Below are 24,931 nucleotides of genomic sequence, written 5' to 3'. Positions count from 1 at the left end.
TGCAAGATCTAGGTTTGAAATGGGTTGTGGGACGCGAGGAAGAGGTAGATGGGAGGACGAAGCGGGTATGAGTGAAGCGTAGAGTGGTCTTAGTAGTCCGCCCAATTTCGGGGGGGGGGGGGGTCTCGCTAAGACCCTGTAGCGAAGCTGTTAGTTGGACTCAGTCTAAGCGAGTTTCATTAAACGTAGTCCTCGCGTGAAACAAACACCGGATTACAGTCCAGTCTAGTCCAAGGAAGTTTAGTGAAGCCAAACAAACGGGGCCATACAATGTCCCTAATAGTCCAATACTGCACCAAACACTTCACTAATTTTATCCTACTTAGTCCAAGCCAAGCTAGTCCAGCTTAGTTCCTAAAGCTAGTCCAGTCCGAAATAGTCTGGTGCAACAAACGCACCCTCAAAGGTTCAAATCTTGGATCTGCTACTAGTACTAGGCTTGCCATATTTGGCCCTCAAAATAAGAACGAGCCAAACTGTTCATGGGCCTAGTATGCACCCGCATCTTTTTGTTCACAAGGCCAGGCACCGGAGTACATCAAACGATTCAAGTTTGAAAGGTAGGCTAATGTCAGCTAGTCGTTAGATTTTTTTTTTTTTTAACAAACGATATTATCTACACTAATGGGGGTGGGGGGGGGGGAGTGGGCTAATTCTCATAATAAGGTCAAACACCAGAGTACATCCAACGGTTCAAGTTTGAAAGGCATGTTAATGTCAGCTAGTTTTATCTACACTAATGTGGGTGTGGGGAGTGGGCTAAACCTCAAATGTGCTAGCAATAATAATGTGGTTCAAATTCGTCCTTGGCGAGAATCGAATCTAAGACCTCTCACTTACAAGTAAAGAGAAATACCACTAGACCATAGTACTAAGTCGTTAGATTAAAAAAAAAAGACTTAAAAACATGTTTAAGAATAAAAAATAAAAAACTAAAAACGCATATAACTGCTAGATGAAGTTAGCTACCGTTAAATATGCTTTTAATTCTCCTTTTCAACCAAAATAAGATTTTTGTAAAAACAAAATGTAGAAATACCAAAACCCTTTGCAACGCTGACCATCAATACTCCAAAGATAGCGTCAAAGGGGACTAGCATGTCATCGAAAACTCTTTGGTGTTGCGTAGTACAAAAATACTTGGGAGTTGTACGAAGGCATATCCCTCCGACAGTTAAGAGTCAGACTACTCAATCACATGATAGAGATAAAAACCGGACCACCAAATTGGGACTTATGAAAAACAACTTATATGATACAGGTTCAATGTCACCACAGTGTCATGTTCCAATAGTACATCATGTGAACGAAAAGTTGTGACGCTCCATCCTTATATCATTGGCGAAAAAGCATCACGGTAGCGGTGTGCCAATACTGTGAAAGTCCTATTTTTGATGCTATGTCAACTTGTTTTGCACTCCCAAACGTTTAAATGTTTTTATAATTTTGGCATTCTTGTGCTTTAAGTAGGATAGGGAGTCTTGTATACATTCTATCGGCTCATCATCTCTTCCGCATCCCGGAAAACGATGAACGGATCTACTAACTTGTCGTGAATCATATAAGCAGTAACAAAGTCAAGACTGGAAAGTGAAAGGGAAAACACTTTCTTTACTAAGCACACTCAAGTTTCCATGTACTGATTTTGTTACAGTAGGAAGGAATCCAGATAGTAACTTGCAGTTTCGATGTGCAATATTTCAAGGGTTGTAAACATATTAATAACCTATTCATCAGCAGAAGATCGTTCGTCATCCGAAGACCCGTCCTTTTTATCCCTTCTTTCCTGCCATCTTGCCCAAATCCACCTCAAAACCAGATACCCTCCAAGAGCGGAAAGCTGAGAGTAGACAAAGCAAAATCATTAAGAAAACTAGGTGTGGCTAGTCCATGAGAAGTAATGAACAGAAAGCCAACAACTTCGTACCCAATGAATTAACTATTGAGAATCATATTATTAAAAATCTGAACTAAACTACAAATTTGTAGAGAAAACTACAAAATTTGCAACTAGTGTGCCAACCAGGATAATTTTTGTTACATCATCTCAAGACAGAGATTCGCATGCTATCAAGATTGGAGTCATATGTTTAAACATACAAAATCAACACTGCCTTAGAGTACCCATGCACCATAAGCAAGTCTGACGATCATGTAAATTGTATGCTCATGACATATATAATATATTACAAATATATTAATACACACACACAGACACACACACATATATATATATATATATAGAGAGAGAGAGAGAGAGAGAGAGAATCCTGAACCATACAATTGCGATTTCCTTGTAAAACAAAATATGAATGCTTTTCTTGATCAAAACAATGAACTACCCATCGTAACTTAACCCATTAGTCCAAAATTTTGAAGTGGATTTTTTATAAGCACAGCAACCCCAAACTAGCACTTACAGCTTCTATATGATACAGTAGTATAACTAGTGGAAGATTTTAGATGTAAAGATTCAGAGGATGCTCACAATTATCAAATCTTTAACAAACTAATGTTCCAAGTCCCTTCGTTCCTCATGAGAAAAATATCTGGCCAGGAACTAATTTAATTACATTCGACAAGACACTGGAATGCTAGGTTGAACATTCTAGTTCAACAATCAACACAAATCATCTTGCTAACATATCTCCATCCAGTACCACAGAGTTTTTGACTGATATTGTTACCTCACCGATTAGCAATGCCACAGACTTGGACAACTTATATCTGTGTAATGTCATATCTCCTGAATTAATCCGTCATATTCAGCAGCCCACCTAAATCTCCATGACAACTTTCCCTACTTATCTTTTTCAACTATACCAAAGGAATCAGCTTGAGACACTATGACCACTATTCTAAAATGATCATTGTTCACGTGGAGATGGCCATGTCATCACCAAACTTCAAAAGAAAATCCATGTTAATCTTTTGAAATCCTTTTGGGACTCTCGCAAGATAAAGACCACAAGCTCGAATCAATCCACTGTAAAATGATCTCTTCGCCTTGCCATAGTTCCCCTCCTTCAAAATGCCATACATTCACTGAGCTAAGCAACTAATTGCAGTCACCAGAACTAACCAGACCATCATCAAGTTAATAATTACTAAAAATTTGTGTTTTGAAACAAACAGTAAGAACAAACAACCGAAATGTAGGGATGGCTACGAAAAAGAACTAAAATACTTTTATACGATTCCCTTTACCCCTTTCTCGGTGCAGCAACGCAAACCCCTTTTGTGTAGTTTTACTCTTATACTCGGCCTCTTCCTATTCAATATAGGTTTGTGGCACTCAAAAATTCAAACATACAGCATGAATCATGATTATCCAATTTTTTTTACTGATTCACACAACATGATATGTCATTTTTTGGACCCTATAAATTATTTTCTTCAAAAATTCAAATTTGATCAACAAAAAATTCATGTTCAGATAAGAGGATGCAAGAAACCAACCCACATACAAATACAATCATAACTCAAAACCCAAATTTCAAATACAACTAAATAACAAAAAATCATGTAAAAAATCAAGAATACAATCATAACTCAAAACCCAAATTTCAAATACAACTAAATAACAAAAAATCATTTAAAAAATCAAGAATACAATCATAACTGAAAACCCAAATTTCAAATACAACTAAATAACAAAAAATCATGTAAAAAATCAAGAATACAATCATAACTCAAAACCCAAATTTCAAATAAAAATAAATAACAAAAAATCATGTAAAAAATCAAGAAGATAAAATAAACTAGAGTAAAAAAAGGCATGCCTGCCAGAATATAATAGGATTGGAAGTCTTCGTTATGGGCTCTTCGTACTCCACCGCCACGGGAGGTGGAGCCGCAACTTGCGCTTTCGGGAAACTCACAACCACCGGCTTCTGAATGTTGCTTTCAGTTCCTTCGTCTGCTTTCCTTGGCTCATCTGCAACAACGACGCCTTCCGGTTCCTGCTTCAGGAAGGGGAATTGAAGCTTGAACTTGGGGAAGAGTGAGAACAAGTTTTTGGGTCCTTTTGGGCCGTCTTCTTTGATTACAATCTCTGTGTTTTCTGCCATTTTGGGACGGAAAGGGCGATTCTGAATGTGGGTTTGGATTGTAAACGGCGGAGGAAACGAGCAGAGTGGCGATGTTCATGAGACGTTGAAAACGCCGCTTTTTATTAGATGCTGAAAACGAGCAGATGCGGTGTTTCGACCCAAAAAAAAGAAAAAGAAAAAAAAAGGAACATTTACCATTTTTGTTGTAAGCATAATTTATTGAACAATTATTGAGGTTATAGAGAGAGAAATGTACGACAACAGTAGAGAGAAGAAGAGAGACGTAATTGTGGGGGTATGCCTATTGTGTCTTTATTTATAGTAGTAATGGAGATTAATTCCTTACCCTTAGGATTACAACATTTAATAGGTAATATACTCCTAATAGGAATATAAGATACATTCCAAGATATACTAGGATTTACACAATCACATTCCTAATCTAATAGGACTGCAACACTCCCCCGTGAATGTGTAAATACTCAAGTAAATGGCGCATCAGGTCTTCAATGATGAAGCAAGTAGAATTGATGAAGTCGTCAGCACAATGAGCAAATGCGAGTCTCAAATCAACGGAAGAATGTATAAAAAAATAAAACTCACAAAATCTTACTGTGGTAAAACCCAAGGTGGGAGAAAAACTCATAGTCTAAGGAGAAAAGTGAGAAGTTGCATTAAGTCAAAACTATATGCCTTTTGGACGCAAGTAAAAGAGCTCACAAGGGTATGATCAGCCTAGGATGGGTGGGTGCCTCGTTAAAACTTAGTTAGGTAGCAAAACCCCAGTGGGAAAAATGCTCCTAATCGTAAGGGAAAATACTGCATTAAGATCAATTGAGTATTATTCTAGATACTCTCCCTAAGTTTGACATAACTTCCAAATAAAAACTACAAGCATTGCATATGAATAGTTAGGCATACCAATTCCTCGGACAAGCTTCTAAAAGGTTGACTTCGGCATTGATGTTGTGCAGAGGTCGGCAAGGTTGTCTGGGATCGTCTTGCATGACTTCAATCTCCTCATGCTTTGCTGATGTAGATGTAGATGCAATATGTCTTTGCATTGACTTCGTTGATATATGATGGCTTGGTCGGGTTGATATATGCAGCATAGTCTTAAAGGATCGTCATCGGGACTCAACGATGGATGAAAACACAGCAAGTATTTCGAATATGCTTAACAAGAACTCCTAACCATGTCTCACTTGTGGTGTAGTGAAGTAAGGTGAGTCTTGGAACGATTAGAAGATTTTCGCAACTAAGGTCATATCGTGGACCTCCAAGATATTGCGATATCCTTAACAGTAAAGACATAACCATTTGGGGATTTTGCCTTGTGCAGGTTTGATAAGTAACATGCGTCAGCATAACAAACAACGCAAACATAATTTCGAGGATCAGGGGGTTGGATCCGCTGAGATGTGTTGGGATTTTCCCCCGTAGTACCTTCAGAGTAGGTCTTTAATACCAATTCAGTGGATGCATGTAGTCACGGTGCTGCATTTTTACCAAGATCAACAGCAAATGAGATGTCCTGTCTAAATACAACGAACTAAGTACAATGAAGCGCAAAGTTGAACTTAGATATGGAATTTCGAATTCCATAACCTCTTCGAGTGTCTCATTTGCATATAATGTATGGACGATCAAAGGTATACTCAAATGTGACACATTCAGGGTGGAGTTTGACTGGTAGACCAAAATACCGTCAGAACAATGTTTCAACTTCGGGTTAAGGCATAAACAAGTTTTCCCAAAATCCTTCATCTTAAATTCCATCTTCAGGTGCGAGGCAGTTTTCTCAAGCTCTTCCGGAATCTTAGTGAGATTCATGTCAACGACATAAACTGTAACTTTAGTAATTTAGAATAAGACTTTATAGTTTAACACGCAAGGGCATAATTCATCCCTAACTGATCAAATAATCACTTAAACGGGTATACCACTTCCGTCAGATTGTAGTGAATGTCTCAAAACAAGTTAAGAGGGTGTTCCATGGTTTGAAACTATTTGAACCAGTCAATGTAATTCTTTGGGAACTTACATGTCAATCTCCGTATCTATATCTTCATGGAGAAAAGACTAACCACATTTCATCATGCTGCTATCAATCACAAAACGTTTGAAAAAAACCTTGCGCCGTAAGGTGTGCATCATATCGCACTATTTCATTCATCTCATAACGTTTCCTTTCCCACTTGTAACACAATGGGGTTACCTTGGGCAGTGTAGGAACGACATGTCCAATACACACTTTGGTAAGGATTTTGACCTGAATTGTAACTTTAGTTGTCCAATCAGTTATACATTGTCACTTAATCAACGGAACACGGTTCGATATCGTCGTTTTTCATTTATGTTCGTAGCTACCATATAAGTGAAAACACCATCGATGGTAATCTCATTTTAATTCCGTTTAGCTCATCCAAACTAGTATACTGGACCAAGAACTTCAAGTCTCGGGAGTAATCCGGATTAATCTCATGAGATGGAAATGATTTGAGATAGTGATCGAGTATGGATTCATTGTTGTGCCGTGTCTTCCTCTTCTAGGGAAGTGAATTATATGAATCGAATGATCTGTCGTGCTCTAGGCCAAGACAAATTGATTGGTTATCCGCTGGTATACCGGACTGTCTAATAGGGGCGTCCAAACTGTCCAATAGGGGTGGCACACCATCTAGGGATGTTAACTTGACGTCCGTTAAGTACGTCTATCCTTGCAGGCATGTTTGCAACTGGTATATGATCTCGTCGCTTTAGCTAAATTAGAGAAATGCGTATGGAGCAACATTCTGAAATCTAGAATTCATCGCACTTGCTTATCACACTTGTGCAGTACGGGGATCGAAATGAGACATAGTGGGCAATATCCACACAAATTCGTGTCGTTCTACAGGAACTTTGACGTTCTTATCTCCCCCTAACAACTAAAAGACTGTCTCATTAAAGTGACAACCCGTAAATGAGCAGTAAAGAGATTGCATACAAGGACTCGAAGAGAGTTAGTGTGAAGGAGAATCATGAACGACAAAAGATACACATCATTTTTTGAGGACCCATATTAGTACATTACGGCAATGCAATTTGGCACATGGAATGCACACCCAAATGCGTAAATACGAAAATCATCAGGTTCGTACCCAGTAACCAACTGTAACGTCATATAGGTTAGGTGGCAATGGGCCTTAAGGCGGACCAACATAGCTATGTACAAGATTGCATAGCCATAGGCAGAAACTGAAAACTTGGTACATTTACCAAAATCCAGGCGATTTTTTAAATTGCGCTTTATGATCGCTAGGCGAAGCTATTTGAAGTGAACATGAGAATTCAATGTTCAATTATAAACCTAAAATACATGCAATACTTTATCGAAAACCGTTGATATAAACTCTCTGGCATTATCCAGTTTTTTGGACCTTAAGGGAAAAGTAGGGTGGTGAACCTTGAAGGAAAAATTTTGTCCTAGCTAAGAACATGTGAGAATATTTGAACACATATGCAAACTATTAACACATTAAAGTAGGCATTCATTCAAAAACAATTCTAAAACCCATGACTTTCAAAGCCTAGTGAATGGTGAACCACAAGACTCTTAAACAACATTAAAGAGAAAGAAGGTTTTAGAGATTCATTACCCTTGAAGCTCATCCTTGTTTACACAAGGGATTCACCCAAGTGGAGGGCCTTCAAGTCACCTCATAGCTCCTTGGATCTTCCTTGTGATTTTCTTCCTTTGGATACTCCTTTGCTCCTTAAGGATGTGAGGAAAAGATCTCCAAAACACCAAAGATTTGGTGTCTCTAAGTCTCCACACCAAGGATGAGGTGTGAAGATGAAATGGATGACTTAGAGAAGAAAAGATTGCTAGCTATATCTTCTCTATGTGGCCTGCCTCCTTGTAGAGAAAAAGAAAGAAAATGTTTCTCTTCTTTGTCTCAAGAAAACCCTAATGAGAAATAGCTATAAAGTTGACTTTATACTACATCACATTTGAGTGGCAAACTTGTAATTAATTCAAGTTTGCATCCACTCACCCTTATGGCCGGCCTTGTCTTTGTTATTGGGCTAATTGCCCATTTTGTTTTAGTTGTCATACAACTTAAACATAATGGGCCTTGTGGACCAAAACACTTTTGGGCCCCGAAACCCAAAACCAACTTAAAAGCCAAATACGAACCTTTTGTAAAATTAATTAACTAATTAATTAATCTTGACAATTCTCAATTAAACCATTTAATCACTTATCCATCTCATTTATATTTCTTCACTTTCACCCTTAATCGGTGTACGATCCATTAGGTTCTAATTAGCGAGGTAGTGGGCGATTGTTACTCTTAACGATCGATTGTGAATTGAAACAACATTTCAATTCTCCCTTTGTTGAAGATTAGTGTTTGCTAATCTTCAGGGCTTCCACAAACCATAAGTGACACCTAACAGTATGTCATGGCTACCCAAGCTAAGTAGAAGTGGTTGGAGAACCTATCCAGTTACAATTACAATGCAATACGATCATTCTCTAATACAATAGTCTTAATCACATTGTTTGAATGATAGTTTGCTTCAAGTCTACTATCCAATGTGATACTTCTTTATATGATTCAATTGAATATGATTTAGAACATACTTCCTAAGTCATATTCGTATGCTTTGGCCAAAGACTCCCGAATCATATCTTAGAGTATTCTCCTTCTACCATGGAAGGTTAGAGATCCCTTGTTGTGCATTCATATGCCTACATGACTAAATAGCTTGACCCCAACATTGCTGTGGACACTCTCGATGGAATGCCTTTGACATGATCAAAGATCAAAGACTTAACCATTAGACATCTATGATGCCTCAGGTCAAATGACTACTTTGCATATTGCAACTAACAAGTTCTTACATGACATGTATGTTCGAACTCTCTTTTGATCGTTGTTCAGTGTACTCGATTACTCTTTCAAGCACCTATGTGTTTGTCTTAGTGTCCAACACTAAATGACTTGAGACTAGTCATACTCACGCTTGAGTTGACATAACACATACTAACCTTAGAGGATTGTTAATGCCCAATTGGCAATCCTATGGCTATGAACGTTTTAGGAATGAACATAAGAGAAAGGTCTCGTTAATCTACCTTACTTAAATCACTTCTCTCTTAGATCAAATACATTCCTTGGATTCCCTTATTGCTTAAACACATGATACAATAAATAGTGATTAACAATAAGCTTTGCCCTTCATTAAACATATAATAGTTTAATACAATAAGTATTCCAAAAGCTATTACATCAAATGAGTGGCTTTGTGGGCATACTTCCAACAAACCCTTAATCGGCCATGAGTTTAGCAATAATGTGTATGGACAAACATGTGACCAGTTTGTCAATTCATTAACCAAAACCATAAGTATTTATATGGTCCGCATTTTGGTTGGATTAGTCCACATATATTCCCTTAAATCCACTGTGAAAAAAAGAGTCGTTTTGTATCTTTGCTAGGGATGATTTAGAAATCAAATTTCCCAAAAAGAGCGGGTTTTGGCAAAGTGTGCTTGTAGGCACAAGATCTTTACTTCGGGTTAGGAGATGCGTTGTAGTATCATTGTTCGACCTAAGTGTCCCAAAAAGTCGTGCTAAAACAAGTAAACTGCTCGAATCACCTGACTCTAGGCCGGCCACATATGGCGTGGTCCCAGTTGAGAGACAACTCATTGGCCCCCAATCAAAGCTTCAGGCTCATTTTTTTAGGTAGTACAAAGATATTTCACTCTATTTTCGTCAGTGGTTTCATTTATGATCATTGTCAACTCGAATATCCTTAAAAACTCAATGTCAAGGAGAATTTAAGGTCCCTTAAATGGTGATTCAGTACCATTCATACAACGAGGAGCGTGCCAATGCTCTTAATCAGGTTGGATAGACCTGAAGTCGTTGTTAGATATGTGATTTAGGTGTAAAGTTAGTGTGCGTAGTACACATTTATCCAGACAACTAACTTCCTCACATTCTTACCTAATCACGTGTTTAATTGAATCGGTCACATGTATTAAGAAACATGATTCAATTAACTCATATTCGAGGACAATATAATAAGATTATCCATAAGTAAAACATACACCAAACGTGAATCCAAGAACATGGAAAAATGTTCACAAAGTAAACCAAAGTTACTAGGGTGGATTCGGGCAACAAGGTCATTCATGTCAAAATTCTACTCTTGCAACGATGTATGGTGGAGCAAAATTAGTCTCACATATTGACTACTAGAATGGTACTCCTCAACAACATTGGTAGGGGCACGAACATGTGCATAACCAATAGTCTATTCCATCGATACGGAAGTAGATTCTGCAAGGTTAAGGTTCGAGAATATTATCCTTTATTCTTGAAGTTTTAGGTCTTAAGTGTCAATGATCATGCTTCGGGCATAATGCCACACCTTGGTAGGCCCTGATTCTACCATAAGTTTTTGGTAGTAATCAGATAGGAAAATTTGGTAAACTTCCGCTTCTACATTTGTTACTTCAGGAGCGAGTTAGAAACATGGAAGGATGAGAAAAGTATTCTCTAGTCAAAATTCAATCGAATTTATAAACTTCAGAATTGTACTCATTCATGGACGTAATCATGGTGTGCTTTAGGTAATGGCTTTCATGATTAGACAGTTCATAGAAGTGAGCCAAAGAGCCATGGAATCCTAATTCGTGAGGTATTTCCGTTTGTAATGCTTCTGGCATAAGTCTTCGAATGAAGATCATGACGGAGGCTTATTCAGCTCTTCCTTGCCATTGTTGGCTTCAATGGTTTCTCAGCTTCTTGATAGTCAAGTGGAGCTTCACATCTTGTACCCCACATAAAGTAGTTTCTCTTAGAAACGTCCAAATCAGGAAAATCGAATTTGTTACGGTTCGATAATCCACTGAATTGGAAGGAACAAGATTGTAATTGGTGCTATGGGAATGAATCATCCATAAGCATCAAAGTTAGAACATTTGAGTTCTAAGACATGGTTTTCATGAAAAAACGTCGGGTTTGCATGAGTGTATTGTTTTATGAAAACTTTAGGTTTCAAAGGCACTAAATTTGAAACAACAGGTTCAATTTAGTTTATGAATGTTTAGTTCATAAAAGAGAGGTTCCTGCAAGAACACAAAATGCAATATACAACTACGTGTAGTGGATTTGAGGTTCTTCGGGAACCCAAGTGTGAGAGCTTTGGGACTACGAAAGTAAGTCAACGGTTCAAAGTATAAAAATAAATTATTGAACATTAATGTCCAAAAGTGATCTTGGGGTCAATCATTTAGGATTCATTATCAGATTAATGGACTGTAGGTCACTTTTAATTAATTTAATAAATCGGGCCATGCAGGGTCGATTGTAGAAGCAAAAATAATATTAGAATAATATTATCGGGTCGAAAACATAGCCCAAAAATATTTGGGTTGGGTGTCGTGAGCAAAAAGGGTGCTTGGGGGTGGCCTGCAAGCCACAGGTCAGGGGGTAAGCCCAGCCGTTGAAGGCTGGCTTGAAAAGGGGTGGCACAGGTTCAGGCTTCAGCATGTTTGCTGGCCTGTGGGTTCGCATGGGAGCCCAACCACACGGGCATACGACTTGTGATACGGGAAGTGGACCGAGGCATGTGACATAGCCCAATGGGCTACACATTGCTGCAGGCTGCGGGCAGGTATGGGACAACGGGCAAAAAAGAAAAAGAAATATGGGTCAGTGAAGCAAACCCAAAGGGTGCTACCGTGTGATCAACTCGACTGGGCTTCAAGCCAGTGGTGGTCCATACAGGTCACGATGGGTGTTGCGGCGGTGGTGCCGCACGATGCCCAAAACCTTTTTTTTGTTTTTCGACATAGGTAGGGTTATACAAACCCTAGATTTGCTTCTAATTTTATTTTATACATTGACTCACATATTCCACATAGCAAAAATTGTGTAATGCATGAAACAAATATATATATATTGACAAAATATAACATATACAATATATATATTGGAAGGAAAATATAAACATAGGGGGTTCATGCATCATGGGAAATGTTTTCATGCTTCATGGTCGTTTCAAATATCTTACTTTATTTTAATCGTACCTGATTGGCAGAAAATAACAAGAGCCTTTGAATTTGTAGAAGATCCTTCTCATAAAGCCGGAATTGCATCTCCAATGCGTTGTATCACATTCAACAAAAAAAAAATTAAATTGAATCAATAGCATGTAGATCAATTCAATAAAATAATTAATTAATCATAAGAAGAATGATTAAAACGTAATACTCCCCTAATTGAAGAATAAATTCTCTTGTTAGCGCAACGTCAAGAGCGTGCTGATAACGTGTTGTATGCATAATTTACTGAATAATTATGGAGGCCATAGAGGGAGAAAGGTGTGGCAATAGTAGAGAGAAGAAGAGAGAGATGTGTAATTGTGGGGGTGTGTTATTCCACCCCATTGTGCCTTTATTTATAGTAGTAAGAAAGGTTAATTCCTTACCCTTTAGGATTACAACATTTAATAAGTAATCTACTCCTAATAGGAATATAAGATACATTCCAAGATATACTAGGATTTACGTAATCACATTCCTAATCTAATAGGAATGCAACAATTTTGATATACACAATTAAAATGTTGGCTTAAATGTCAAAATGGTCTCTGCGTTTTACTCTTTCGGTTAATTTAATCCCTATATTTTTAATTTTGCCAAATTGGTCCCTGTATTTACAACCGTTAACCAATTCAAACAATTCGTTAAAAGACAATTAAAATTGGCATGTATTAAATTGCATAGTACTTAAGTGCATGGAATCATTAATGTCTAAAAGTGATATTTGGGCCAATAATTTTGGATGTCTTGTCAGATTAATGGATTGTTGGTTACTTTTAATTAATTCAATAGATCGAGACCATACGGGGTCGATCGTGGAAGCAAAATAATGACATGCGGGTCTTATTAGCTTCAATTGGCGGCAGGTCAAGTGACAAGTGAATTATAGTTTAATTAGCGTTAACCAAAACGTCCCAAAAATTAAATGGGTATGGTTATGAAGCAGGAATGCCAAAAATTGGCATTGGGTTGGGATAAGCCCACTAGCTCAAAGTTGCTGGAATTGGGCCAAAAACAGGCGCATGGAAGCAAACCCAACTTACACTGGCTTGGGCTGGTGCGGGACAAAGCCTAGCATAAGCTGGCTTTGGTTTAAGGCCAGAGTAATGTGAGCCCAGCAGCTTAGAAGCTGCTGGCAAGTGGGCCAAGACGCAAGGGCTAGCATAGCAGCATATGGGCTGTTGTAGGCGGGCCATGTGTGTATAGATAAAGCCCAGCAAGCATCATGTTGGCTGGAAGTGGGCCAGGGTGCAAGTACAAGCCCAGCATGGCTTCAGGCCTGCTGGAATGGGCTAAGGGCTTTAGGCCTGTGGAAACCCTACCTAGGCCAAAGAGCCTGATTGTCGATGTATGCGTAGCAAGCCCAAAGGGCTGTTATTGTTGGTCTAGACGTCAAAACGACGTCATCCAGTCACGGCTGCTCAACAGGCTAGGTTGCAGGCCAACCAACGTGGCTCGGCGTGTGGTGGTGACACGGCGTGAAGCCGCAAAAAATCCCAATATTTTTTTTTCTTTTTTTTTCGACTCTAGGGTTTGAAAACCCCTAATTGCTTCTAATTTATTTCGATGCTTTGACTCACAAATTCCACATAGCAAAAATTGCGTAATGCATGAAACGTGTGTGTGTGTGTATATATATATATATATATCAGAAGGTAAATATAAATGTAGGGAGTTTATACATCATGGAGAATGTTTTCATGCTTCATGATCGTTTCAAATATCTTACTTTATTTTGAAAGAACCTGATTGGCATAAAACAATTAAGCCTTTGAATTTGTAGAAGATCTTTCTCGGAAAGCCAGAATTGCATCTCCAATGTGTTGTATCACGTTCAACAAAGAAAAATTGAATTGAATCAATAACATGCATACCAATTCAATAAAATAATAAATTAATCATAAAAAATGATTAAAACGTAATACTCCCCTGATTGAATATCAAACTCTCTTTAGTACAATGTCAAGAGCGTGTTGATAACATGTTGTAGGCATAATTTACTGAACAATTATGGAGGCCAGAAAGAGATAATGGGTGCGGCATTGTGCCTTTATTTATAGTAGTAGAGAATGTTAAATCATTACTCTAATAAAATTACATCTCTAATAGGATAATATCTAATCCTAAGCAATATTCCAAAATATCTCTAAATACACTAGAATTTACGCAATCACATTCATAATCTGTTGGATGTATGTCAACAATCTGTGATAATTTATATATGCTAATAAATAATAAATGCAATAGGAATTAACACAATATAAACTAGAATACGAATTATAAAAACAAACAACTTGAAGATCGAGGCTTGCGTTCCGCAATGTCCTTGAAACAGAAATTTCGTCCCTACTTTGTGCTTGTAGTTCTACGGACGTCTGCTTCACCAGGATTCAACGATCAAGTTAAAATTCCAGCACCGGAAAATTTAACTTCTGGCGAATTTAGTGTGGTTCTCTCAGTAAGAAGGTTTAGGAATGTAGAAGATGAAGTTGATTATTTTCTGTGTTTTAGATGCTATGCAGATGAATGTATATATAGCAGATGGATGCCTTTTTGCAACATGTATGAGAATGGGGTGTGACTGTTGTGAGACATCTCTTCAGAGGGGTGCTTTGCTCTGTGTTCAGAAAGAACTCTCAGACTTCATCTGAAATGATGAGTCTTTTCATAAAAAATAAAAAATTAATTAAATTCGAATTTAATTAAAAAATAATTAAGTAAATCCGAAAAATAATTAATTAAATAATTTAATTATTAGAGCCCAAGAGCCCCAAGGCCCAAGGCCATCTTTTGACAATTAAATATATATTAATTATAATTAATTACCAAATAATTAATACACCCCAAAGCCCAACTCCAAGGGTGAGCCCAATTTTAGTCTCCAGGCCTATTACTCCAATCACTTTCTTTAAAGGACAAAGCCTTATAAAGTGATAAAATCTTTTGGAAATAGCCAATATGAGATAAGGAAATTTCTACTCAAACTACTCAAATTTCCAACGTAATCTAATAGCAGCGCAACAATTCTACAAAGAAACTTGTAATCTCACACTTAATTCAATCTCAATAGAAAGCATGTAGTTCATAACCGCCTTTTATTTCAACGAACACCGTGATCCATAACGGTACATTATGATGAATCATGATTGGGAGTTTCCCCACGCTCGTGTCTAACTGCCTCGTGTCTAAATGCCGATATCACCAACCAACCACATGGTCGCTCATAAACTAGTAAGTAGAGTAGGAAACTCCACTAAACAAATCTCGCATTCTCAACTCAGACACCACACAAAAAAGCATTTGCAGTTGCAGTCGCAGACGCTTGTCGTCGTCTTCTTCTCCTTCATCAGCGGCGAAAATGCATTCGAGTCACTTGCTTCTGGAAGAGCCAATCAGGATGGCTTCGATTCTTGAGCCTTCCAATTCTGTAAGTTATTCCAATCACTCTAATCTCTCGCATCTGTTTGAAGTCGCTGTTACTTAGTTTGTTTCTTCAGCAAGTGACGAAGTTGCATTGTGCTTGTTTCCCGAGAAAATGAAGGGATTGATAAGAAAATAAACAATGCCTGGATTGGATTTCTGCCGCATTACCTGTTTGGCTGTTACTTAAAACTAAGTTCAACTCTCTGTGTCTGCGGGTTGTGGCTGGAATCTGCATTCCTTCTTGGATTTTAACTTTCGTGATTTGTTTGGTTTCCGAGAAAATGTGAGAATCTGGATGGTGATATTTCTTATTAGAGAAATCTTTACTTCCAACCAACCAGGATATTTTCTCTGAATTTCTATGGGTTATTTGGTGAATTTGTGGCCGTGTTGATGTGAAGGACTTTGAATGCGCGACTAACTTTGATGAATGCTAAACTTGCAGACATTCTTTCCTGCAATGACAAGGATTGTGGGAACACTTGGTCCAAATTCACGATCCGTTGAGACAATCTCTGGTTGCTTGAAGGCAGGAATGTCTGGTATTATCCACCTGCTATGTTTGATTTTCATGATTCGTCTGTCTGATTATGAGTTGCCAGCTTCTTGTTTTTGCTAGCTCCCTGTCTATAATACTTTAGTATCTATCTTCCAATTACGATCCGTTGAGACAAACTCCTTTTTGGCGGTTTTTTTTATACGTTCCGATTTGAATTCCTTTTTCTTTTTTTTTTAATTTTATACGCCATTGATTTTACTAATTGGAGTGTATAATTTCCTTCACACACACCTCCCCATGTATACATAGTGGCACGTTTTGATTTTTCATGGGGCGATGCTGAGTTTCACCAAGAGACGTTGGGAAACCTGAAGGTTGCAATCAAGAGTACCAATAAACTTTGTGCAGTAAGCTTTCCATTCTTATGACCTCTGCATTTCGTCTCTAAATTATCTAACTGTATAATGATCCTAAAATTGAACTTTTAACTGTGCTTTTGTATCTGCATTATTTAATTTGTTATGTTGCTTTCACTAAATCACCTTAACTTGCAAAGCCTTCATGTCGATTTACTTACCTTCTGAGTTACCTTCATGTGAACCTTTGGATATGTATGCTTACAGTGTATTTATCTGTTTTTCCAGGTAATGCTAGACACAGTGGGTCCAGAGTTGCAGGTAGTGAATAAAAGTGAACATCCCATATCTCTCCAAGAAGATACCCTGGTTGTCCTGACACCTGATCAAGACAAAGAGGCCACCTCAAATCTACTACCCATAAATTTTAGTGGCCTGGCAAAGGTGTCATTCTGAATATTTTCTGGATTATCTCTACGAAAGACATATATCTTGCTATATTAGAATCCTCGGTTCTATTGGATCTACAGTGATGAGATTTGCTGCGCCAATCTATTTCTTTGAGTGAATATGAACTATGTAACTGTTTTTGCGCTTACCAAACTCAGCTAACCCTGAAAGAAACTGACTTATTATTCTGACATCAATGATGGACAGGGCTTATGACGCATTGTTTGTTCTTCCAATGAGCATCCATGTTTTTCAGTTGATCCAACCTCCACTCCCACCCACACACAAGCATCACATTCTAAGTATAATTATTCAGCAAAATAATCAAATAGGGAATAACTTAGCCATTTGTGATTATAACGATGATTTCTATGTTGACCAAAACACTGTGCATCTACGTATTTGACAAAAATGAAATGACTAAACCATTTCAAACATATGGGACTTTGTGCTGATTGTTTTGTTTCTTTTAGTTCATGAAATTTTGCTGTATTTTAGATGCTTTAGTTCTGGTACGGATTCTATGGAATTATTGAGAGAGACAGAGAGAGAATTCAGTTAAAAAGTTTGTGTTGATTCTTTTGCTTCTTTCAATCTTGAATTTTTGCTGTATTTTAGATGCTTTACTTCTGGTATAGAATTATTGTACACAGAGAGACAAATAAAGTTCGGGCCATCCATATCATATCATGCCACAAGAGTTTGGAGGAACCAATTCATCTTCTAGTTTCAGGAATGATTTCTTGGAGGAACCAATTCATATACATTGATTTTGACTTCCTGATCTTGATTTTTGGAAGCTTGTAGAACCATGTTTGGTTCTTTATATTTATCTTACAACATGTCTCACATTACATTGGCATTGCTGCAATGAGTTTTGAGTTAAATTTGATCTTTGCAGGCGGTGAAGAAGGGAGATACAATTTTTATTGGTCAATACCTCTTTACGGGAAGTGAAACTACTTCTGTGTGGCTGGAGGTAAGGAAATATCAGAGATGAGTTTCAGTAATTCAACTCCTTGCCTAGTTAGATATGCATTCCTTGTCACATAGTTAGAAGTTAAAACAAGGAAGTAGCCACTTTATTCATTGCTTTTCTACCTGTTCCAATGAAATCTTGTTTATATAAGGAAGAGAGGGAACAGATATTCTGAGAGATACGGAATGCTGATATTCAACTTTAAATTTTTTTAAATTTATAGTACAATTTTGACATACATTTGTAATTAGGTGAAGCTTTGGTAGCAGAATAAAGCTAAAAATGAATGCTATAAACTTGATAGAATCTTTGGCAGTGGAACCTGTAGTCTCTCAAGGCCCGCGTCTGCTTACATATATGATATTTATAGGGGATCATTAGAAGTTATCAATTTGAAGACTGACCTCTGTTCTGAAATTCTAATGTATATAAAACCTCTAGGAACTCTATATTTGCTACCTGCAGTATGGTCCCGTGGGCCTTATCTTTTGTCTATTGCTTCCATTGGATTTATTATGAGCCTCCATCCGTTCGGTTGGCAGATGTCTCTTGAAGATACCCTCTGCGTTTTTTTACATAATACTCTCAGGAAAAAGAAATGATTCACACGTTATTGTAACGTTTTGCTTTCACAATGCAGGTCACCGAGGTGAATGGTGAAGATGTGGTTTGTCTCATAAAGAATTCTGCTACCTTGGCAGGGCCGTTGTATACTTTGCATGTCTCTCAGATTCATATTGATCTGCCTACACTTACCGATAAAGATAAGGAGGTTAGTCCCTGTTGAAATCAGAGTACTAGATGCTAACATAATTAGATCCACCCACAAGCCTCAAAATTGAATTGTCTGCTTCTTGTCTGCATGGATTCACTAACTAGTGGATTTCAAATTTTCACGCTATCATTAATTTTAGCGTTGAAATTCAGAAGGAAATTATGGACCCAGTTATTAGATGGGTTTGTGGATTGTTTGGTTGGTAAGAAACAATCGATTTTCTTCTTCTTCTTTGGGATAAGATTAGTTTGTTCTCTATAGGTGGTAAATTACTTTGCTTCTAGGTTGATGAGGTAACTTTTAATTCATTAAAATCACTTTGAGGAAACTATATACAAAAAAAGTCGTTTTACTTTCTATAAAAGGAGATCTATTCTTACGTGAATTGCTTAGTTCATGTGTTTTAACATTTTATTAATTTTTCAGGTCATAAGAACTTGGGGTGTTTGTAACAACATCGACTTCCTCTCATTATCATATACGCGTCATGCTCAAGATGTTCGCCATGTAAGGATTCTTCATGACAGGATTTCCTGTCTGTTATGGTCTTGTGTAATAAGAATAAGATATAAAGGAAATTTGTTTCTCCCTGTTCATCCTTAGTTTATGATGTGGTTAACTCGTATTTAGGGCGTAATTCCCTGCGTAATTTATGTTTCCTTCTACTTTTGATAATATAAGGAGAAACTAAGTACCCTTTCGTTATTATTCTATTATAACATCAGCTGTTCTTCCTATTATGCAGGCCCGTGAGTTTCTTTCAAAGTTAGGTGACCTCAAGCAAACTCAGGTTTTTGCAAAAATTGAAAATGTTGAGGTGAGTTCCTTTGAAAAGAAATACAAAAACTACTAATATTGTCACCATCAGGTTTGGATTATGGATACGGTTACAGACTTGACACATGGGTTCCACATTTGTGGGAAGCCCTCTGTATTTAGGCCCTAATGGTGATAAGGAATATGCTTGGCAGAAAAGGATCATGTGTGACTGACCAGATTTCCAAATGTCATACTTGTGCTTGGATGTGAATTAATTTGTGTTCTCTATTTTTGCAGGGATTACACCATTTTGATGAAATCTTGCAAGAAGCTGATGGTATTATCCTCTCTCGTGGAAATCTGGGGATAGATCTCCCACCAGAGAAGGTAATGTTTCACATCTCAGAATTAAGTAACCTTATGTCCTTACATAAACCGAACACTTTGGAAGTCATGTTCTTTATGTCTTTACATAAACTGAACAGGGCTACGCAAGTAATGAGAAATTCATTGTCAAACAGTCTACATGATATACCGTATTTGTAGGACTTAAGTGAGAATCATGTGTGGCATCATCAGCATATTGTGTTTGTATTCATGGTTTATATGTTGGGTATACGGTATACCTGCACAAGTTATATTCTGGTATGGTTGGACTTTTGTTCTGGAGGAAGAATTAAATAGTTACTTATCAAATGTTGATATCCTCTGATGGTGAACTGAAAGCTGGGGGTACTTACAGTACTGAGGATTGGGGAAAACGTGTTCTTTTAGCACGTGTGTTTCCATGCTTCAATGGATGTGTATCTTTATACTTTTAGTTGGATGATATTTTTTATAATGATGCTTGAATATTCTGGTAATACACTCTACTTTGATCTTCCAGGTATTTTTATTTCAAAAGGCTGCTGTTTACAAGTGCAACATGGCTGGAAAGCCAGCAGTGGTGACTCGGGTTGTGGACAGTATGACTGACAACCTGAGACCTACTCGTGCGGAAGCAACTGATGTTGCCAATGCTGTACTGGATGGTAAACTGCTGTCTTTTGACGTGAAATATGCTCCTTTGTGTTACTTTTGGAGGGTTCCACCATCTCATTTATTCTTTCATGTCATCACTTAAATATTTGCTCTGCTAGTGTTAGTAAATATCATTAGTATTGCAATACTCCTGTTGCTTGAGCTTTATTAAATAAGTTAATGTTATCATAGGATTTACAAGAACAACATGTGCACTTATTTACCCGCTTTTCATTTGTGCCTGTGCAGGAACTGATGCAATTGTTCTAGGTGCAGAGACCCTGCGCGGTTTGTACCCTGTTGAGACGATCTCCATTGTTGGAAAGATTTGCTCTGAGGTAACTCCATTTCTGTATTGTAGTAAAGCTCTCTCTCTCTCTCTCTCTCTCCCCCCCCCCCCCTCTGAAAAAGCGAGAAATCTTCCAGTTGTAGCATCCCTGTGTTTTTGGGATGATGCCGGAACCAAATTCAAATATAATAAATAAGCCCGTTCAATTACTAAGAACCACATGATTCAGATTATTTATTCCAATTATGCAATAAATGCATTTTGCACATGTATTTTAGAATCCTTGATTTGGAATCTCATATCACATGATGAATGAATTGGGCATCATGAATATATAGTGTTTTAATTTGAGTCTTTTCAATGATTCATGTGCCAATGGTTCTGTGGATGAGTTAATTTATGAGCTTTGAAAGTTTACGGTGAAAGAAGTTCTCGCAATCTCCTTCTTGTGGTGCCAAAAGTTTTCTAATTCCTCTATTGGAGTGATTCCAATACACCTTTGGTGCAATGCCAAAGGCTGGAGTGAGCCCATATATTTCTTTTCTTCATTTCTCTTATGATTGTCCTACAACAGTTGAGGCTTGTACAGACATGCAGTTTCAAAACTAGTGTTGAAGTAGCATGGTTTTTTCATCCTATTAGTTTTCTCCTTTCTGAGGGTGAGTTTGCCATAGGCTGATGTACATTTAGGAAAATCCCATTCTTCTTATATTGGGTCATTGCTTTATTTTTAATCTTTTTCAGTCTCCTCTCTTTCAGCTTTGTTTTTGCGGTTCTCTGAAGCTGTGATTCATAACTGACTTATATTAGCACACTGAGCATTGTTTATGTTCTCTGGTCTTATCGTTTCTGATCTAGAATTTGATGATTTCTAGCATAGATGCTACCAACTCCTAATGCCTAGGAGTACATTTGATGTAAAACCAATACCAGAATTTATATTTAGAAGATAGAAAAAGAGATATATCGAGGAGAATTTAAAAGAAGATTTAGGGAAAAGATTTATCGTTCAAGTTTGTAATAACCTAGCCCTACTGCAAATAGGAATGTAATCGCAACCCGAAGAGCAACAGGAAAGAAACAAAAGAAGAATATGAAATAAAACAGGATATAAGATTCTGCATCAACATCTTTTGGTGGAATTCATATTGGTAAGTTGAAAATGGTCATGGCTATTCTGTAGTCTCCCTCTCATTTGATCTTCAACTGTTCAAAGTGGCTGTAGAGTGTAGAAATACGTATGATGGTTTATTAAAAATTCTTATAAATTAAAGTACAATGACAAGACAAAGCTCTGAATTCACTTATTTCTTTTATCAAATTACTGTCTGCAGGCGGAGAAAGTTTTCAATCAAGATTTGTATTTTAAGAGGGCTGTCAAATATGTTGGAGAACCAATGACTCACTTGGAATCTATTACTTCCTCTGCGGTAGTTTTCTGCTTTCGGTGTTTTCCATTTTTTTTCTTCTCTTTCTTTTTATTGTACCATTTGCCTGTTCCCTGAAGGGATGTTGCTAACAGAAGCATGTACGAAGGATAAAATTTATTTCGCTACAAAGGAAAAATATTATTAAAAAAAAAATTATCTTCTTCTAGGTACGTGCAGCTATCAAGGTGAAGGCCTCTCTCATTATTTGCTTCACTTCATCTGGAAGAGCAGCAAGGTGAATTTCTCTCATCTCTTCTTCTACCCTCATATATAAACTCAAATTTTTAGGGCCCCGTTTGATTACCATTTCGTTAGGAAGCGGGTAAGGCTAATGGGATTCAGTTTCGTGTAAAATTTTAGTTTCCTGTTTGAAGTTCAGTTAGATGTACTTTAATTGTGAAACATAAATAATAGAAGTTTTTCTTTGATAGTTTACGATGTTAGATACAATTCTTTTGTAAATGTCATGTTCACTCTTGTGCATATACCGGCTTTGATACTTGGGCATTAGTGTAGGCTGATTGCAAAGTACAGACCAACAATGCCTGTCCTTTCTGTTGTCATTCCTCGGGTCCAGACAAATCAACTCCGATGGAGATTTTCTGGTGCATTTGAGGTTTGTTGCTCACCTGATTACCTTTGGTTTTTATACACTACCAAGTTTATTCTTTCAAGTTTCTCCTAGATGCTATAGAATGCATCCACTAATGTTTTATCCAGTTGGGACATAATCCCGGAGCAGTTACTTTGTTTAATGTTTTCTTTCTCCCTTTGTCTCCCTCCACTTAAGCATGCATGGCGGTAGATTATATCTTGAGCCTCCCAACCCGTTGCCATTGGGTTTTGAGTTGGATGCTCTATTATATGATGGTATCAGAGCATATAATTCATCTGCATGTCAGGCCCAATGTCTTTTGAAAATAGAAATCCCGCATCGGGAATTCTGTGCCTTGATGACAAAACAAGCGCGCGCAAACACACATTTTGATATCTTGAGCCTCTACAGTCTATATGCCGAGTGCCAATTGGTTTTGGGTTGGATGTTATAACTTTTAACATATATCTCTTACAAACTGAAGATTTAAAATTGAGAAAAATGATTAGCAGACAATCGTATTGTTTGACTTATTTTTGTTTCTTTGTGATTTACATTCTCCAACTGAATTTGATGCACACAATATCCATCTTTTTCTTATGATGAATATTTGGCAGGCAAGGCAATCACTCATTGTTAGAGGCCTGTTTCCCATGCTAGCAGATCCTCGACATCCAGTAAGTATTATTCTGTGTCATTTCTGATTTTGTCCTACGTACGTAAGATGCATCCTGTTGATTGCATATATAGGAGAAAGCAATGCTTAATGCATATAATCATCACATGGTTTCCCAAATGTTTCCTTTCGTTAAAACTGATTGATTTGGGTTTCTCATTCACGTTGAACTTCTTATTATCATCTTATGCTGCCCTAATGTTCAAAGACCCGCTATGTCCTTGCAGCACAGAAGACTTGCGTAGTAATATTAGCGAAATTCTAACTAGTAGATGTCAAAATGGTTAACATAAGATGCCTTTTTTTCTCTCTGAAAATGTTTTGAAAAGAGGAGGGGAGGCTGCTTGTAGGGACATGAGTCCGTTATAGTTGTTGATTAACTTCAGTTCATCTCATGATGCATGTTCTTTTGAATGCTTCACTGCCCATGGGATCAGGCTGAGACTGAGACGTTTCTTTTTCTTCCCTGCCATATCTCCCCTGCAGGCTGAAGCTACAGGTGCAACAAATGAGTCGATTCTGAAAATCGCTTTGGATCATGGCAGGGTCGCTGGTGTCATAAAATCGCATGATCGTGTCGTAATTTGCCAGAAAGTTGGCGATACTTCTGTGATCAAGATCATCGAGCTTGAAGATTGATAAAATTTGCCAACTTATTTTACTTGTAAGTTTTCCATGGCCTATACCACGCCCTCTTTCCCCAAAATAAGCAAAGATACGTGGTACTTGATAAACTCTTGATTGAGTTTCTAACTCTGTAGTTAAATTATCTTAAACTTTTTATTAAGCGAATAATCTCCCTTATTGTATGTTTTTGCTCCTCTTTGTCTTAATTTTGTTGGTTGTAACAACTTATTTACACCTTCTTTTTATCTCTCACACACCTTTCTCAGTTTTTTACCGTCAGATCGAATGAAATGAAGTTTAAATGACAGAAATTAACAGGGGTATGTGAGATGTAAAAATTAATGTATGATTAGCACCACCGGTTAAAATTTAACCTTCTTTCTCTTTTTTATGAGTTTAAAATTTGAGTAAAAATATCAGATAAAATAATTTAATTTTCCATCTAAGACCAAAAGAAAGAGCACCCATCAAGTAATCTAAAAATAGCTAAACAAACAGAGAACTATCTCGTTGTATTTTCTTATAGAGAATAATAGTTGACTGAAAAAAAACATTTCCTTCACTATACACACCCACACAATATTTTTTCATACACAAAACTGATTATGGGACTAAATCAATTGTAATAGTTGTCAAACGCCAAATTACTTTATTTTATAGATGATTTGTAATTTTCCTAAAAGCCATTATTTTCACATCATAGAAATGTTTTGGTCATTTGGTGACCAAGCAAGGAATGTATGTTCATGTACCCTTGGATTTGATATTGTTTATGCACAAAATTAGGTTAATCTTGGACCAATTTAGATTCGATCGCAAAACGCACAAACATAAGAATATAAGAATGTATCGTGGTTTACCTCGAGTTGGCATTACATCAATGTTGGATGG

At 37.3% G+C, this 24,931-nt stretch overlaps 2 protein-coding genes across 2 annotated transcripts; one reads left to right on the top strand and one right to left on the bottom strand.

The window, feature by feature from the left end:
- Nucleotides 1-1,591: 1,591 nt before the first annotated feature.
- Nucleotides 1,592-4,253, bottom strand: LOC114821534 (uncharacterized). Its single transcript, XM_029094065.2, has 2 exons — nucleotides 3,783-4,253; nucleotides 1,592-1,840 (listed from the first exon to the last, which is right to left on the bottom strand). Exons 1-2 carry the CDS (start codon nucleotides 4,068-4,070, stop codon nucleotides 1,727-1,729), a joined length of 402 nt encoding a protein of 133 aa, XP_028949898.1. The 5' UTR covers nucleotides 4,071-4,253; the 3' UTR covers nucleotides 1,592-1,726.
- An 11,006-nt stretch (nucleotides 4,254-15,259) lies between these two features.
- Nucleotides 15,260-24,222, top strand: LOC103408335 (pyruvate kinase 1, cytosolic-like). The gene is made up of 16 exons (XM_008347193.4): nucleotides 15,260-15,589; nucleotides 16,031-16,127; nucleotides 16,394-16,491; nucleotides 16,729-16,884; nucleotides 17,792-17,869; nucleotides 18,510-18,641; nucleotides 19,071-19,151; nucleotides 19,390-19,461; nucleotides 19,701-19,790; nucleotides 20,290-20,434; nucleotides 20,673-20,761; nucleotides 22,047-22,142; nucleotides 22,310-22,377; nucleotides 22,659-22,758; nucleotides 23,355-23,414; nucleotides 23,900-24,222. The coding sequence occupies exons 1-16, from the start codon at nucleotides 15,521-15,523 to the stop codon at nucleotides 24,050-24,052; spliced, it is 1,584 nt and encodes a 527-aa protein (XP_008345415.1). The 5' UTR covers nucleotides 15,260-15,520; the 3' UTR covers nucleotides 24,053-24,222.
- The last annotated feature ends 709 nt before the right edge of the window (nucleotides 24,223-24,931 follow it).

Source organism: Malus domestica, chromosome 02, assembly GCF_042453785.1.
Source record: "Malus domestica chromosome 02, GDT2T_hap1".
NCBI lineage: Eukaryota > Viridiplantae > Streptophyta > Magnoliopsida > Rosales > Rosaceae > Malus > Malus domestica.
Note: the sequence above shows the minus strand (reverse complement) of the source record. Positions and strands in the feature narration are given on the sequence as shown.